This window comes from Tachyglossus aculeatus, chromosome 5 (genome assembly GCF_015852505.1).
Source record: "Tachyglossus aculeatus isolate mTacAcu1 chromosome 5, mTacAcu1.pri, whole genome shotgun sequence".
Taxonomy (NCBI): Eukaryota; Metazoa; Chordata; class Mammalia; order Monotremata; family Tachyglossidae; genus Tachyglossus; species Tachyglossus aculeatus.
In genome coordinates this window covers 5852030-5867896 of record NC_052070.1, presented here as the reverse complement: position 1 = coordinate 5867896, position 15867 = coordinate 5852030, and the positions used below count along the sequence as shown (strand labels likewise).

Genomic DNA, 15867 nt, shown 5'->3' with positions numbered 1-15867 from the left:
TCCCCATTCTTCAGATGAGTAAACTGAGGCCCAGACAAGTGACTCATTATTATTGTTATTATTAAGTACAGTAATAGTAATAATAAGGGCTGGGGAGGAAGGTAATAATAATAATGGTAATTGTTAAGCATTTACTATGTGCTAAGCACTGTTCTAAGCACTGGGGTAGACACAAGGTGATCAGGTTGGACACAGTCCCTGTCCCCCATAGGGGTCACACTCTTAATCAATCAATCAATCGTATTTATTGAGCGCTTACTGTGTGCAGCGCACTGTACTAAGCGCTTGGGAAGTACAAGTTGGCAACATAAAGAGACAGTCCCTACCCAACAGCGGGCTCACAGTCTAAAAGTCTCTTAATCCCCGTCCTTCAGATGAGGAAACTGAGGCCCAGAGAGGTGACTCCCCCAAGGTGACACAGCAGATCTATGGGGGAGCCGGGATTAGAACCCAAGACCTTCTGACTCCCAGGCGTGGGCTGGATCCACTAAGCCAGGGGAGAAGGGGAAGCGGCGAGGAGGCCCTTCCACCGTCACTGAGAATTTGGGCTGTGCCTCACCTTTTCCCCCTGTCCCCCTCTGTCATCGTCAATCGTATTTATTGAACGCTTACTGTGTGCAGAGCACTGTACTAAGCGCTTGGGAAGTACAAATTGGCAACATATAGGGACGGTCCCTACCCACCAGTGGGCTCACAGTCTGAGAGTCTCTTAATCCCCGTCCTTCAGATGAGGAAACTGAGGCCCAGAGAGGTGGCTCCCCCAAGGTCACACAGCAGATCTACGGGGGAGCCGGGATTAGAACCCAAGACCTTCTGACTCCCAGGCGTGGGCTGGATCCACTAAGCCAGGGGAGAAGGGGGAGCGGCGAGGAGGCCCGTCCACCGTCACTGAGGATTTGGGCCGTGCCTCCCCCTTTCCCCCTGTCCCCCTCTGTCATCGTCAATCGTATTTATTGAGCGCTTACTGTGTGCAGAGCACTGTACTAAGCTCTTGGGAAGTACAAATTGGCAACATATAGAGACGGTCCCTACCCACCAGTGGGCTCACAGTCTAAAAGTCTCTTAATCCCCGTCCTTCAGATGAGGAAACTGAGGCCCAGAGAGGTGACTCCCCCAAGGTCGCACAGCAGATCTATGGGGGAGCCGGGATTAGAACCCAAGACCTTCTGACTCCCAGGCGTGGGCTGGATCCACTAAGCCAGGGGAGAAGGGGGAGCGGCGAGGAGGCCCGTCCACCGGCACTGAGGATTTGGGCTGTGCCTCCCCCTTTCCCCCGTCCCCCTCTGTCATCGTCAATCGTATTTATTGAGCGCTTACGGTGTGCAGAGCACTGTACTAAGCGCTTGGGAAGTACAAATTGGCAACATATAGAGACGGTCCCTACCCAACAGTGGGCTCACAGTCTAAAAGTCTCTTAATCCCCGTCCTTCAGATGAGGAAACTGAGGCCCAGAGAGGTGACTCCCCCAAGGTCACACAGCAGATCTACGGGAGAGCCAGGATTAGAACCCAAGACCTTCTGACTCCCAGGCATGGGCTGGATCCACTAAGCCAGGGGAGAAGGGGGAGCGGCGAGGAGGCCCGTCCACCGTCACTGAGGATTTGGGCCGTGCCTCCCCCTTTCCCCCTGTCCCCCTCTGTCATCATCAATCGTATTTATTGAGCGCTTACTGTGTGCAGAGCACTGTACTAAGCGCTTGGGAAGTCCAGGTTGGCAACATATAGAGACAGTCCCTACCCAAAAGCGGGCTCACAGCCTAAAAGTCTCTTAATCCCCGTCCTTCAGATGAGGAAACTGAGGCCCAGAGAGGTGACTCCCCCAAGGTCACATAGCAGATCTATGGGGGAGCCGGGATTAGAACCCAAGACCTTCTGACTCCCAGGCGTGGGCTGGATCCAGTAAGCCAGGGGAGAAGGGGGAGCGGCGAGGAGGCCCGTCCACCGTCACTGAGGATTTGGGCCGGGCCTCCCCCTTTCCCCCTGTCCCCCTCTGTCATCGCCAATCGTATTTATTGAGCGCTTACTGTGTGCAGAGCACTGTACTAAGCGGTTGGGAAGTACAAATTGGCAACATATAGAGACGGTCCCTACCCACCAGTGGGCTCACAGTCTAAGACCCCTGTCTCCGGCCCACCCCGGGTCCGACCTCCTCGCGCGGCCTGCGAGCAGGAAGCGGCGGGCTGAAGCCGCTGGCCGAGGAGGCCCCGCAGCTGCTGCGGACCCGCAGTGATGTGGGCGTCCGGCGCCGCGGGAACGTGCGGACCCCCGGAGACCAGCGACGCATCAAGCGCCACCGTTTCTCCATCAACGGCCACTTCTACAACCACAAGGTCAGCCCCGGCCCTCCGCGCCCTCTGGTCCTCCTCCTCGTCGATCGTATTTATTGAGCGCCTACTGCGTGCAGAGCACTGGACTAAGCGCTTGGGAAGTCCAAGTTGGCAACATGTAGAGACGGTCCCTACCCAACAGTGGGCTCATCATCGTCAATCGTATTTATTGAGCGCCTACTGCGTGCAGAGCACTGGACTAAGCGCTTGGGAAGTCCAAGTTGGCAACATATAGAGACAGTCCCTACCCAACAGTGGGCTCGTCATCGTCAATCGTATTTATTGAGCGCTTACTGTGTGCAGAGCACTGGACTAAGCGCTTGGGAAGTCCAAGTTGGCAACATATAGAGACGGTCCCTACCCAACAGTGGGCTCGTCATCGTCAATTGTATTTATTGAGCGCTTACTGTGTGCAGAGCACTGGACTAAGCGCTTGGGAAGTCCAAGTTGGCAACATATAGAGACAGTCCCTACCCAACAGTGGGCTCATCATCGTCAATCGTATTTATTGAGCGCTTCCTGTGTGCAGAGCACTGGACTAAGCGCTTGGGAAGTCCAAGTTGGCAACACGTAGAGACGGTCCCTACCCGACAGCGGGCTCACGGTCTAGAAGGGGGAGACGGACAACAAAACAAATTAACAAAATCAAATAAATAGAATAAATATGTACAAGTAAAATAAATGTTCATTCATTCATTCATTCAATTGGATTTATCGAGCGCTTACTGGGTGCAGAGCACTGGACTAAGCGCTTGGGAAGTCCAAGTTGGCAACATATAGAGACAGTCCCTACCCAGCAATGGGCTCATCATCGTCAATCGTATTTATTGAGCGCTTCCTGTGTGCAGAGCACTGGACTAAGCGCTTGGGAAGTCCAAGTTGGCAACACATAGAGACGGTCCCTACCCAACAAGCGGGCTCACGGTCTAGAAGGGGGAGACGGACAACAAAACAAATTAACAAAATCAAATAAATAGAATAAATATGTACAAGTAAAATAAATGTTCATTCATTCATTCATTCAATCGGATTTATTGAGTGCTTACTGGGTGCAGAGCACTGGACTAAGCGCTTGGGAAGTCCAAGTTGGCAACATATAGAGACAGTCCCTACCCAACAGTGGGCTCATCATCGTCAATCGTATTTATTGAGCGCTTACTGTGTGCAGAGCACTGGACTAAGCGCTTGGGAAGTCCAAGTTGGCAACACGTAGAGACGGTCCCTACCCGACAGCGGGCTCACGGTCTAGAAGGGGGAGACGGACAACAAAACAAATTAACAAAATCAAATAAATAGAATAAATATGTACAAGTAAAATAAATGTTCATTCATTCATTCATTCAATCGGATTTATCAAGTGCTTACTGGGTGCAGAGCACTGGACTAAGCGCTTGGGAAGTCCAAGTTGGCAACATATAGAGACAGTCCCTACCCAACAGTGGGCTCATCATCGTCAATCATATTTATTGAGCGCTTACTGTGTGCAGAGCCCTGGACTAAGCGCTTGGGAAGTCCAAGTTGGCAACACGTAGAGACGGTCCCTCCCCGACAGCGGGCTCACGGTCTAGAAGGGGGAGACGGACAACAAAACAAATTAACAAAATCAAATAAATAGAATAAATATGTACAAGTAAAATAAATGTTCATTCATTCGTTCATTCAATCGGATTTATCGAGCGCTTACTGGGTGCAGAGCACTGTACTAAGCGCTTGGGAAGTCTAAATTGGCAACACATAGAGACGGTCCCTACCCAACAGCAGGCTCACAGCCTAGAAGGGAAAGAAAGACAACAAAACATATTAACAAAATAAAATGAATAGAATAAATATGTACAAGTAAACTAAATATTCTTTCATTCATTCAATCGTACTTATTGAGCGCTTACTGTGTGCAGAGCACTGTACTAAGCGCTTGGGAAGTACAAGTTGGCAACATATCTCCTAATCCTCCTCGCCCTCTGGTCCTCCTCACTCTCCTCGCCCTCTGGCCCTCCTCACCCTCCTCGTCCTCTGGCCCTCCTCCCCCGTCTCCCCCCAGTCCTCCTCACCCTCTTAATAATAATAAGGGCATGTATTAAGCGCTTACTCTGTGCCAAGCACTGTTCCAAGTGCTGGAGAGGTACCAAGGTGATCAGGTTGTCCCACGGGGGGCTCACAGTCTTCATCCCCATTTGACAGATGAGGGAACTGAGGCCCAGAGAAGTCAAGCGACTCGCCCAAAGTCACCCAGCTGACAATTGGTGGAGCCAGGATTTGAACCCATGACCTCTGACTCCAAAGCCCGGGTTCTTCACCCCTGATCCGTCTCACCGTCCACACCCTTGCTCTCTTCACCCTCTGGCCCTCCTCCTCATTCTCCGGTTCCCGACCCCTGGCTCCCAACCTTTCCGATCATCCGACCTCTGACCCTCCCGAACCCCGACCCCCGACCCTTGGGGGTCTCCCTGACGCCAACCCCCAACTCTCCTGACCCCTGACCCACGGCCCCACGACCCCCAGGCCCTCCTGAACCCCGACCCACGGCTCTCCGACCCCCAGCCCTCATTCATTCATTCATTCATATATGTTTGTACATATTTATTACTGTATTTATTTATTTTACTTGTACATATCTATTCTATTAATTTTATTTTGTTAGTATGATTGGTTTTGTTCTCTGTCTCCCCCTTCTAGACTGTGAGCCCACTGTTGGGTAGGGACCGTCTCTAGATGTTGCCAACTTGGACTTCCCAAGCGCTTAGTGCAGTGCTCTGCACACAGTAAGCGCTTAATAAATACGATTGATGATGATGATGATGATTTTGTTGATATGTTTGGTTTTGTTCTCTGTCTCCCCCTTCTAGACTGTGAGCCCACTGTTGGGTAGGGACTGTCTCTATATGTTGCCAGTTTGTACTTCCCAAGCGCTTAGTACAGTGCTCTGCACACAGTAAGCGCTCAATAAATACGATTGATGATGATGATTCAGTCGTATTTATTGAGCGCTTACTGTGTGCAGAGCACTGTACTAAGCGCTTGGGAATTCCAAGTCAGCAACATATAGAGATGGTTCCTACCCAACAATGGGCTCGCAGTCTAGAAGGGGGAGACAGACAACAAAACAAAACATGGAGACAGGTGTCATTCATTCATTCAATCGTATTTATTGAGCGCTTACTGTGTGCAGAGCACTGGACTAAGCGCTTGGGAAGTCCAAGTTGGCAACATATAGAGATGGTCCCTACCCAGCAATGGGCTCACGGTCTAGAAGGGGGAGACAGACAACAAAACAAAACAGGTGTCATTCATGCATTCAATTGTATTTATTGAGCGCTTACTGTGTGCAGAGCACTGTACTAAGCGCTCGGGAAGTCCAAGTTGGCAACATATAGAGACGGTCCCTACCCAACAATAGGCTCACAGTCTAGAAGAATGATGGCATTTGTTAAGCGCTTACTGTGTGCAAAGCGCCGTTCTAAGCGCTGGGGAAGATACAAGGTGATCAGGTGGTCCCACATGGGGCTCACAGTCTCAATCCCCATTTTCCAGATGAGGTACCTGAGGCCCAGGGAAGTGAAGTGACTTGCCCAAAGCCACACAGCTGACGGGCGACGGAGCCTGGATTTATTTATTTATTTATCTTGTACATATCTATTCTATTTATTTTATTTTGTTAGCATGTTTGGTTTTGTTCTCTGTCTCCCCCTTCTAGACTGTGAGCCCGCTGTTGGGTAGGGACTGTCTCTATGTGTTGCCGACTTCCCAAGGGCTTAGTGCAGTGCTCTGCACACAGTAAGCGCTCAATAAATGCGATTGATTGATTGATTGATTGATTTGAACCCATGACCTCTGACTCCCAAGCCCGGGCTCTTTCCACTGAGTCACGCTGCTGTCATAAGCGGGTCGGGGCTGGGGGTGTGAAAGGGGGGTGTCTCGCCCCGACCCCTGGCCTGACGGCCCCACCGGGGACGTGGATTCTGTCCAGTCTGATTTGCTTGTACTTACTCCGGCAGTTAGTATAGTGTCTGATATAATAATAATAATAATAATAATAATAATGGCATTTGTTAAGCGCTTACTTTGTGCAAAGCACTGTTCTAAGCGCTGGGGGGGATACAGGTTGATCAGGTTGTCCCGCGTGGGGCTCACTGTCATCCTCCCCATTTTCCACTTTTTAGACTGTGAGCCCACTGTTGGGAAGGGACTGTCTCTATGTGTTGCCAATTTGTACTTCCCAAGCGCTTAGTACAGTGCTCTGCACATAGTAAGCGCTCAATAAATACGATTGATTGATTGATTGATTCTTCCCCTTGGCAGACATCCGTGTTCACCCCGGCCTACGGCTCCGTCACCAATGTCCGCGTCAACAGCTCCATGACAGCGCCTCAGGTGCTCCGGCTGCTGCTCAATAAGTTCAAGGCAAGTGCTCCCCTCCCTTCCCTCCAAGGGTCCGTCCAGAAGGTAGCCGGCCGGGCTCTGTTGGCCGCCCCCCGACGCCTTCCTTCCTCGAAGCCTTGGAGAAGCAGCGTGGCTCAGTGGAAAGAGCCCGGGCTCTGGAGACAGAGGTCGTGGGTTCGAATCCCGGCTCTGCCAGTTGTCAGCTGGGTGATTTGGGGCAAGTCACTTCACTTCTCTGGGCCTCAGTGACCTCATCTGTAAAATGGGGATGAAGACTGGGAGCCCCCCGAGGGACAACCTGATCACCTTGTAGCCTCCCCAGCGCTTAGAACAGCGCTTTGCACATAGTAAGTGCTTAATAAATGCCATTTTTTTTAAAAAAAAGCCCCGATGGGCAACTGGGCCCAAGCAGGATGGTTCAGTGGAAAGAGCCCGGGCTTTGGAGTCAGAGGTCATGGGTTCAGACCCCGGCTCCGCCAATTTTCAGCTGTGTGACTTTGGGCAAGTCATTCATTCATTCATTCAATTGTATTTATTGAGCGCTTACTGTGTGCAGAGCACTGTACTAAGCGCTTGGGAATAATAATAATAATAATAATGGCATTTATTAAGCGTTTACTATGTGCAAAGCACTGTTCTAAGCGCTGGGGAGGTTACAAGGTGATCAGGTTGTCCCACGGGGGGCTTACTCTCTCCCCCCGCCTTACCTCCTTCCCTTCCCCACAGCACCTGTATATATATATATATATATATATATATATATATATACATATATATATATATATATGTTTGTACATATTTATTACTCTATTTTACTTGTACATATCTATTCTATTTATTTTACTTTGTTAATATGTTTTGTTTTGTTCTCTGTCTCCCCCTTCTAGACTGTGAGCCCACTGTTGGGTAGGGACCATCTCTATATTTTGCCAACTTGGACTTCCCAAGCACTTAGTACAGTGCTCTGCACACAGTAAGCTCTCAGTAAATATAATTGATTGATTGATTAATCCCCATTTTCCAGATGAGGGAACTGAGGCCCAGAGAAGTTAACTGACTTGCCCAAAGTCACACAGCTGACAAGTGGCGGAGCCGGGATTTGAACCCATGACCTCTGACTCCAAAGCCCGGGCTCTTTCCACTGAGCCACGCTGCTTCTCTAGCCAGCTCCAGGAAGTACAAGTTGGCAACATAAAGAGACGGTCCCTACCCAACAGTGGGCTCACAGTCTAGAAGACACTTCTCTGGGCCTCAGTGACCTCATCTGGAAAATGGGGATGAAGACTGTGAGCCCCCCGAGGGACAACCTGATCACCTTGTAACCTCCCCTGTGCTTAGAACAGTGCTTTGCACATAGTAAGCGTTTAATAAATGCCATCATCATTATTATTATTATTATCAGACAGACCCAGGTAACGCCTGTCCCATTTAGCTCACGAGGAAACGGAGGCCCAGAGAGGTTAAGCGAGCCGTCCCAGCTCCCACAGCAGGCCTGGGGCAGAGTCGGAACTAGAATAATAATAATAATAATAATAATGGTATTTGTTAAGTCCTTACTATGTGCCAAGCACTGTTTTAAGCGCTGGAGTAGATACGAGGTCAGCGGGTTGGACATAGTCCCTGTTCCACATGGGGCTCACGGTCTCACTTCCCATTTTCCAAATGAGGTCACTGAGTCGCAGTGAAGTGACTTGCCCAAGGTCACGCGGCAGAGCCGAGATTAGAACCCGGGTCTCCTGGCTCCCGGCCCCCTCCTCTTTCCATTAGACCATGTTGCCCCGCACCAATCCCCCCCCCGCCATTTTTGTCCTTCCAGGCAATAATAATTGTAATAATAATAATAATTATGGTATTTGTTAAGCGCTTACTATGTGCCAAGCGCTGTTCTAAGCGCTGGGGAGGTTACAAGGTGATCAGGTTGTCCCACGGGGGGCTCACAGTCTTCATCCCCATTTTACAGATGAGGCAACTGAGGCCCGGAGAAGTGAAGCGACTTGCCCAAGGTCACACGGCAGACAAGTGGCGGAGGCGGGATTAGAACCCACTCCCAAGCCCAGGCTCTTGCCACCAAGCCACGCTACTTCTCAGGCAAAGGATCGTGGGTCCCGAGTCCAAGGCTAGGCTGGGTTCAAATCCCAGCTCCAATCAATCAATCAATCAATGAATCGTATTTATTGAGCGCTTACTGTGTGCAGAGCACTGTACTAAGCGCTTGGGAAGTACAAGTTGGCAACATATAGAGACGGTCCCTACCCAACAGTGAGCTCACAGTCAAAAAGTGAGCCCAATTGGCTCCACCAATTGTCAGCTGTGTGACCTTGGGCAAGTTACTTAACTTCTCTGGGCCTCAGTTGCCTTGTCTGTAAAATGGGGATGAAGACTGTGAGCCCCATGTGGGACAACCTGATCACCTTGTAACCTCCCCAGTGCTTAGAACAGTCCTTTAAACATAGTAAGCACTTAATGCCGTTATAACAATAATAATAATGATGGCATTTGTTAAGCACTTACTATGTGCAAAGCACTATTCTAAGTGCTGGGGGGCTTCAAGGTGATCAGGTTTTCCCATGTGGGACTCACAGTCTTAATCCCCATTTTACAGATGAGGGAACCGAGGCTCAGAGAAGTTAAGTGACCTGCCCAAGGTCACACAGCAGACATGTGGCGGAGCCGGGATTAGAACCCATGACCTCTGACTCCCAAGCCCGGGCTCTTTCCACTGAGCCACGCTGCTTCTCTATTATTATTATTTTTATTATTATTAAGAAGTCATAACAGTCTTCTAGACTGTGAGCCCACTGTTGGGGAGGGACCGTCTCTATATGTTGCCAACTTAGACTTCCCAAGCGCTTAGTCCAGTGCTCTGCGCACAGTAAGCGCTCAATAAATACGATTGAATGAGTGAATGAATCTTAAATCTTAAATCAGTCCTTAAATCTGCTTTTTTTTTCCACTCTCCCTTTACCTCAGATCGAAAATTCTGCCGAAGAATTCGCCTTGTACGTTGTCCACACCAGCGGAGGTAAGTGTGGGCACTTAAACCTTCTTACCCTCTCCTGGACGGCTCTTACTTCATCAAGCGGGCATTCGGGCAGGCTCGGCCAGTCTGAAACAACGACAACCTTTCTCGTTAATCAATCAATCAATCAATCATATTTATTGAGCGCTTACTGTGTGCAGAGCACTGTATTAAGCGCTTGGGAAGTACAAGTTGGCAACATATAGAGACAGTCCCTACCCAACAGTGGGCTCACAGTCTAAAAGGGGGAGACAGAGAACAAAACCAAACGTATCAACAAAATCATCATCATCATCATCAATCGTATTTATTGAGCGCTTACTGTGTGCAGAGCACTGTACTAAGCGCTTGGGAAGTCCAAGTTGGCAACATCTAGAGACGGTCCCTACCCAACAGTGGGCTCACAGTCTAGAAGGGGGAGACAGGCAACAAAACCAAACATATTAACAAAATAAAATAAATAGAATAGATATGTACAAGTAAAATAAATAAATAGAGTAATAAATCTGTACAAACATATATACATCTATACAGGTGCTGTGGGGAAGAGAAGGAGGTAAGATGGGGGGATGGAGAGAGGAAGGAGGGGGCTTAGTCTGGGAAGGCCTCCTAGCACTGTACTAAGCGCTGGGGTAAATACAAGGTAATCGGGTTGTCCCACGGGGGGCTCACAGTCTTCATCCCCATTTCCCAGATGAGGGAACTGAGACCCTTCGAGCACTTGATTCATTCAATTCACTCGATCGTATTTATTGAGCGCCGACTGTGTGATATTCCCCCCACCTCCCCCCTCTTCCCCATCGCCTCGACTCCCTCCCTCTGCTCTACCCCCCCGCCCCACAGCACTTGTGTATATATGAACATATTTATAGTTATAATTCTTTTTATTTCTATTAATGATTTAATAATGATAATAATAATGAGGATGGCATTTGTTAATCATTTACCATGTGCAAAGCACTGTTCTGTTCCTCCCCCTTCCAGACTGTGAGCCCACTGTTGGGTAGGGACCGTCTCTATATGTTGCCAACTTGGACTTCCCAAGCACTTAGTACAGTGCTGTGCACACAGTAAGCGCTCACTAAATATGATTGATTGATTGATTCTAAGCGCTGGGATACAAGGTGATCAGGTTGGGCCACGTGGGGCTCACAGTCTTCATCCCCATTTTACAGATGAGGGAACTGAGGCCCAGAGAAGTGAAGTGACTTGCCCAAAGTCACACAGCTGACAAGTGGTGGAGCCGGGATTAGAACCCATGACCTCTGACTCCCAAGCCCGGGCTCTTTCCACCGAGCCACGCTGCTTCCCTGTTTAGCGCTTAGTCCAATACTCTGCACACAGTAAGCACTCAATAAATACGATTGACTGAATGAATATATATATATACATATATATACACATATATGTATATACCTGTATATATGTATATATGTTTGTACATATTTATTACTCTATTTATTTATTTATTTATTTTACTTGTACATATCTATTCTATTTATTTTATTTTGTTAGTATGTTTGGTTTTGTTCTCTGTCTCCCCCTTTTAGACTGTGAGCCCACTGTTGGGTAGGGACCGTCTCTATATGTTGCCAACTTGTACTTCCCAAGCGCTTAGTACAGCGCTCTGCACACAGTAAGCGCTCAATAAATACGATTGATTGATTGAATATTTATAATGATGCTACTGATGACTGTGGACTTGTTTTGCTGTCTGTCTCCCCCCTTCTAGACTGTAAGCCCGTTGTGGGCAGGGATAGTCTCTCTTTATTGCTGAATTGTACTTCCCAAGCGCTTAGTACCGTGCTCTGCACACAGTAAGCGCTCAGTAAATACGATTGAATGAATGAATTCACCCCACCCTCCACCCCACAGCATTTTATGTCCATATAATAATAATTGTGGTATTTGTTGAGCGCTTACTCTGCCACACACTGTACCAAGCGCTGGGGTGGATCTGAGCAAATCGGGTTGGACACAGTCCCCCGCCTTGCATGGGGCTCACAGTCCGCACACCCGCTTTACAGATGAGGTAACTGAGGCCCAGAGAAGTGAAGTGACTTGTCCAAGGTCACACAGCAGACACGTGGCGGAGCCGAGATTAGAACCCATGACCTTCAAACTCCCAGGGCCAGGCTCCATCCATTATTTTTTAATAATATTTTATTTTAATCATTAATCATTATTAATATATTATTAACATTATTAATATTTTAATTATAATGTTATTTATCGCATATATCATAATATTTATTATTAGTAGAATTATTAATATATTATTAATTATTAATTTTATTTTATTTTAATAGTAATATATTTTATTTTATTTATTTTATTCTATATCCATTATTTATTTTATTTTAATTATTTACTTTATTTATGTGGTTGCCTGTCTCCCCCTCTAGACTATAAGCTCCTTGTGGGCAGGGAATATGTCTCCCGACCGTTACCGTATGCTCTCCCAAGCACTTAGTACAGTGCTCTGCACCCAGTAAGCACTCAATAAATGTGGATTGATTATAATAATAATAATAATGATGGTATTTGTTAAGTGCTTAGTATGTGCCAGACACTGTTCTAAGCGCTTGGGTAGATACAAGGTGATCAGGTTGTCCCATGTGGGGCTCACAGTCTTAATCCCCATTTTACAGATGAGGGAACTGAGGCCCAGAGAAGTGAAGTGACTTGCCCAAGATCACACAGCAGACAAGTGGCGGAGGCGGGATTAGAACCCATGACCTCTGACTCCCAAGCCTGGGGTCTTGCCCCCGAGCCATTATACTCTCCCAACTGCTTAGGAAAGTGCTTTTCCACCCAGTAAGTGTTCAGTAAATATCATTGATTTGCTCCCTCTCGACTTGGAAGCAGCGTGGCTCAGTGAAAAGAGCACGGGCTTTGGAGTCAGAGGTCCTGGGTTCTAATCCCGACTCCACCACATGACGGCTGTGTGACCTTGGGCAAGTCACTTAACTTCTCTGAGCCTCAGTTACCTCATCTGTAAAATAGGGATTGATTGTGAGCCCCACGTGGGGCAACTTGATCACCTTGTATTCCCCCCCCAGCGCTTAGAACAGTGCTCTGCACATATAGTAAGAGCTTAAGAAATGCCATTATTATTATTATTATTATTATTATTATTATTATTATTATTATTATTATTATTATTACTATTATTATTATTATTATCTTCAAGACTGTGCGCCTGTTATGGGCAGGGAATGTGTTATATTGTACTTTCCCAAGCGCTTAGAACAGTGCTCGGCACACAGTGAGCGCTCAATAAGTTCAACTGATCGATTGGTCAGTTACAAAACAAATCTTCCTTTTAGTTGGCTTAGTTTCAAGTGCTCAGTACAGCGCTGCGCACAGTGTAAGCGCTCAATAAATACCACTGATTGCGGGTGGGCATTAATGAAGCATTTATTGTGTGTTAAGCCCGGGTGTAGCTCGGACATTTTATGACTGGTTACAAATAGTGTTCGAGTGATTATAATAATGATAATAATATAATATAATATATATAATATATAAATAATAATAATGAGCCCCTTCCTTCCTCTCCCCCTCGTCCCCCCTCCATCCCCCCATCTTACCTCCTTCCCTTCCCCACAGCACCTGTATATATGTATATATGCTTGTACATATTTATTACTCTATTTATTTATTTATTTTACTTGTACATATCTATTCTATTTATTTTATTTTGTTAGTATGTTTGGTTTTGTCTCCCCCTTTTAGACTGTGAGCCCACTGTTGGGTAGGGACTGTCTCTATATGTTGCCAATTTGTACTTCCCAAGCGCTTAGTCCAGTGCTCTGCACACAGTAAGCGCTCAATGAATACGATTGATGATGATGATGATAATAATAATGATGATATTTGTTAAGCAGAAGACACTCCCTTCTGCCTCTCTGTTTTAGTAGAAGCAGTATAGTTATTAAGCTCCCACTGAGTGCAAATTTTTAAGCACAAAATTAATCAATCAGTGGTATTTATTATTATTATTACTTATAATAATAATAATTGTCGTATTTGTTAAGTGCTTATGTGCAGGTGTTGTACTAAGCGCTGGGGTGGATACAAGCAAATCGGATTGGACATAGTTGTTTGTCCATCCCCGTTTCCCAGACGAGGGAACTGAGGCCCAGAGAAGTGAAATGACTTGTCCAAGGTCACCCAGCAGACAAGGGGTGGAGGTGGGATTGGAACCCATGACCTTGTGACTCCCAGGGCCCGGATTCTATTCATTCAATCGTATTTATTGAGCGCTTACTGTGTGCAGAGCGCTGGACTAAGCGCTTGGGAAGTCCAAGTCGGCAACTTATAGAGACGGTCCCTACCCAACAACGGGCTCACAGTCTAGAAGGGGGAGACACACAACAAAACAAGACAAAATTCTATCAACTACACCAGCAAAACACCGCATCAAGCGCACAATCCATCAACGATATTTATTGAGCGTTTACTGTGTACAGAGAACTGTACTAAGTGCTTGGGAGAGGACTTCTAGACTGTGAGCCCACTGTTGGGTAGGGACTGTCTCTATATGTTGCCAACTTGTACTTCCCAAGCGCTTAGTACAGTGCTCTGCACACAGTAAGCGCTCACTAAATACGATTGAATGGATGACAATATATAATAATAATAATAATAGTATTTGTTAAACACTTACTATGTGCCAAGCACCATTTTACTAGGTGCTTGGGGGAGGACAATATATAATAATAATAATAGTATTTGTTAAACACTTACTATGTGCCAAGCACCATTTTATGAAGTGCTTGGGAGAGGAAAATATAAAATAATAATAATAGTATTTGTTAAACACTTACTATGTGCCAAGCACCATTTTATGAAGTGCTTGGGAGAGGAAAATATATAATAATAATAATAATAATAATAGTATTTGTTAAACACTTACTATGTGCCAAGCACCATTTTACTAGGTGCTTGGGGGAGGACAATATATAATAATAATAATAGTATTTGTTAAACACTTACTATGTGCCGAGCACCATTTTACAAAGTGCTTGGGAGAGGAAAATATATAATAATAATAATAATAATAGTATTTGTTAAACACTTACTATGTGCCAAGCACCATTTTATGAAGTGCTTGGGAGAGGAAAATATACAGTAATAATAATAATAATAGTATTTGTTAAACACTTACTATGTGCCAAGCACCATTTTACAAAGTGCTTGGGAGAGGAAAATATATAATAATAATAATAATAATAGTATTTGTTAAACACTTATTATGTACCAAGCACCATTTTATGAAGTGCTTGGGAGAGGAAAATATCTAATAATAATAATAATAATAATAATAATAATAATAATAAGAGTATTTGTTAAACACTTACTATGTGCCAAGCACCACTTTACGAAGTGCTTGGGAGAGGAAAATATAATAATAATAATAATAATAATAGTATTTGTTAAACACTTACTATGTGCCAAGCACCATTTTATGAAGTGCTTGGGAGAGGAAAATATATAATAATAATAATAATAATAGTATTTGTTAAACACTTACTATGTGCTAAGCACCATTTTATGAAGTGCTTGGGAGAGGAAAATATATAATAATAATAATAGTATTTTTTAAACACTTACTATGTGCTAAGCACCATTTTATGAAGTGCTTGGGAGAGGAAAATATATAGTAATAATAATAATAGTATTTGTTAAACACTTACTATGTGCCAAGCACCATTTTACGAAGTGCTTGGGAGAGGAAAATATATAATAATAATAATAGTATTTGTTAAACACTTACTATGTGCCAAGCACCATTTTAAGAGCTGGGCACTGTTCTAAGTGCTCAGAGTTGGTAGGTATGTTCCCCCCCTCACCCCCACAGCAAGCTTATTGTCTAGAGCTGGGGAGACAGACATTAATGGAAATAAATGAATTATGGATGAGGACATCAGTGCTGTGGGGTTGGGGTAAAATATCAAGTGCTCAGAAGTTCCAAGATCCAGGTGCATAGGTGATGCAGAAGGGAGAGGGAGCTGGGGAAAAGAGGGAAGACCTCTTGGAGGAGATAATAATAATGATGATGATGGAATTTTTTAAGCGCTTACTATGTTCCAGGGGTGGATACAAGCAAATGGGGTTGGACACAGTCTCAATCCCCACT

At 45.8% G+C, this 15867-nt stretch overlaps 1 protein-coding gene across 2 annotated transcripts in view; it reads left to right on the top strand.

Moving 5' to 3' along the window:
- RASSF2 (Ras association domain family member 2) overlaps nucleotides 1–15867 on the top strand; it is a 33973-nt gene that overhangs the window by 11106 nt on the left and 7000 nt on the right. Inside the window, exons 5-7 of one of the 2 annotated variants that reach the window (XM_038746971.1) lie at nucleotides 2169–2329; nucleotides 6623–6724; nucleotides 9674–9725. In XM_038746971.1, coding sequence (XP_038602899.1) covers nucleotides 2169–2329; nucleotides 6623–6724; nucleotides 9674–9725 — 315 coding nt within the window. The remainder of the gene's footprint in view (nucleotides 1–2168; nucleotides 2330–6622; nucleotides 6725–9673; nucleotides 9726–15867) is intronic. The other variant, XM_038746972.1, reaches the window with a different exon arrangement.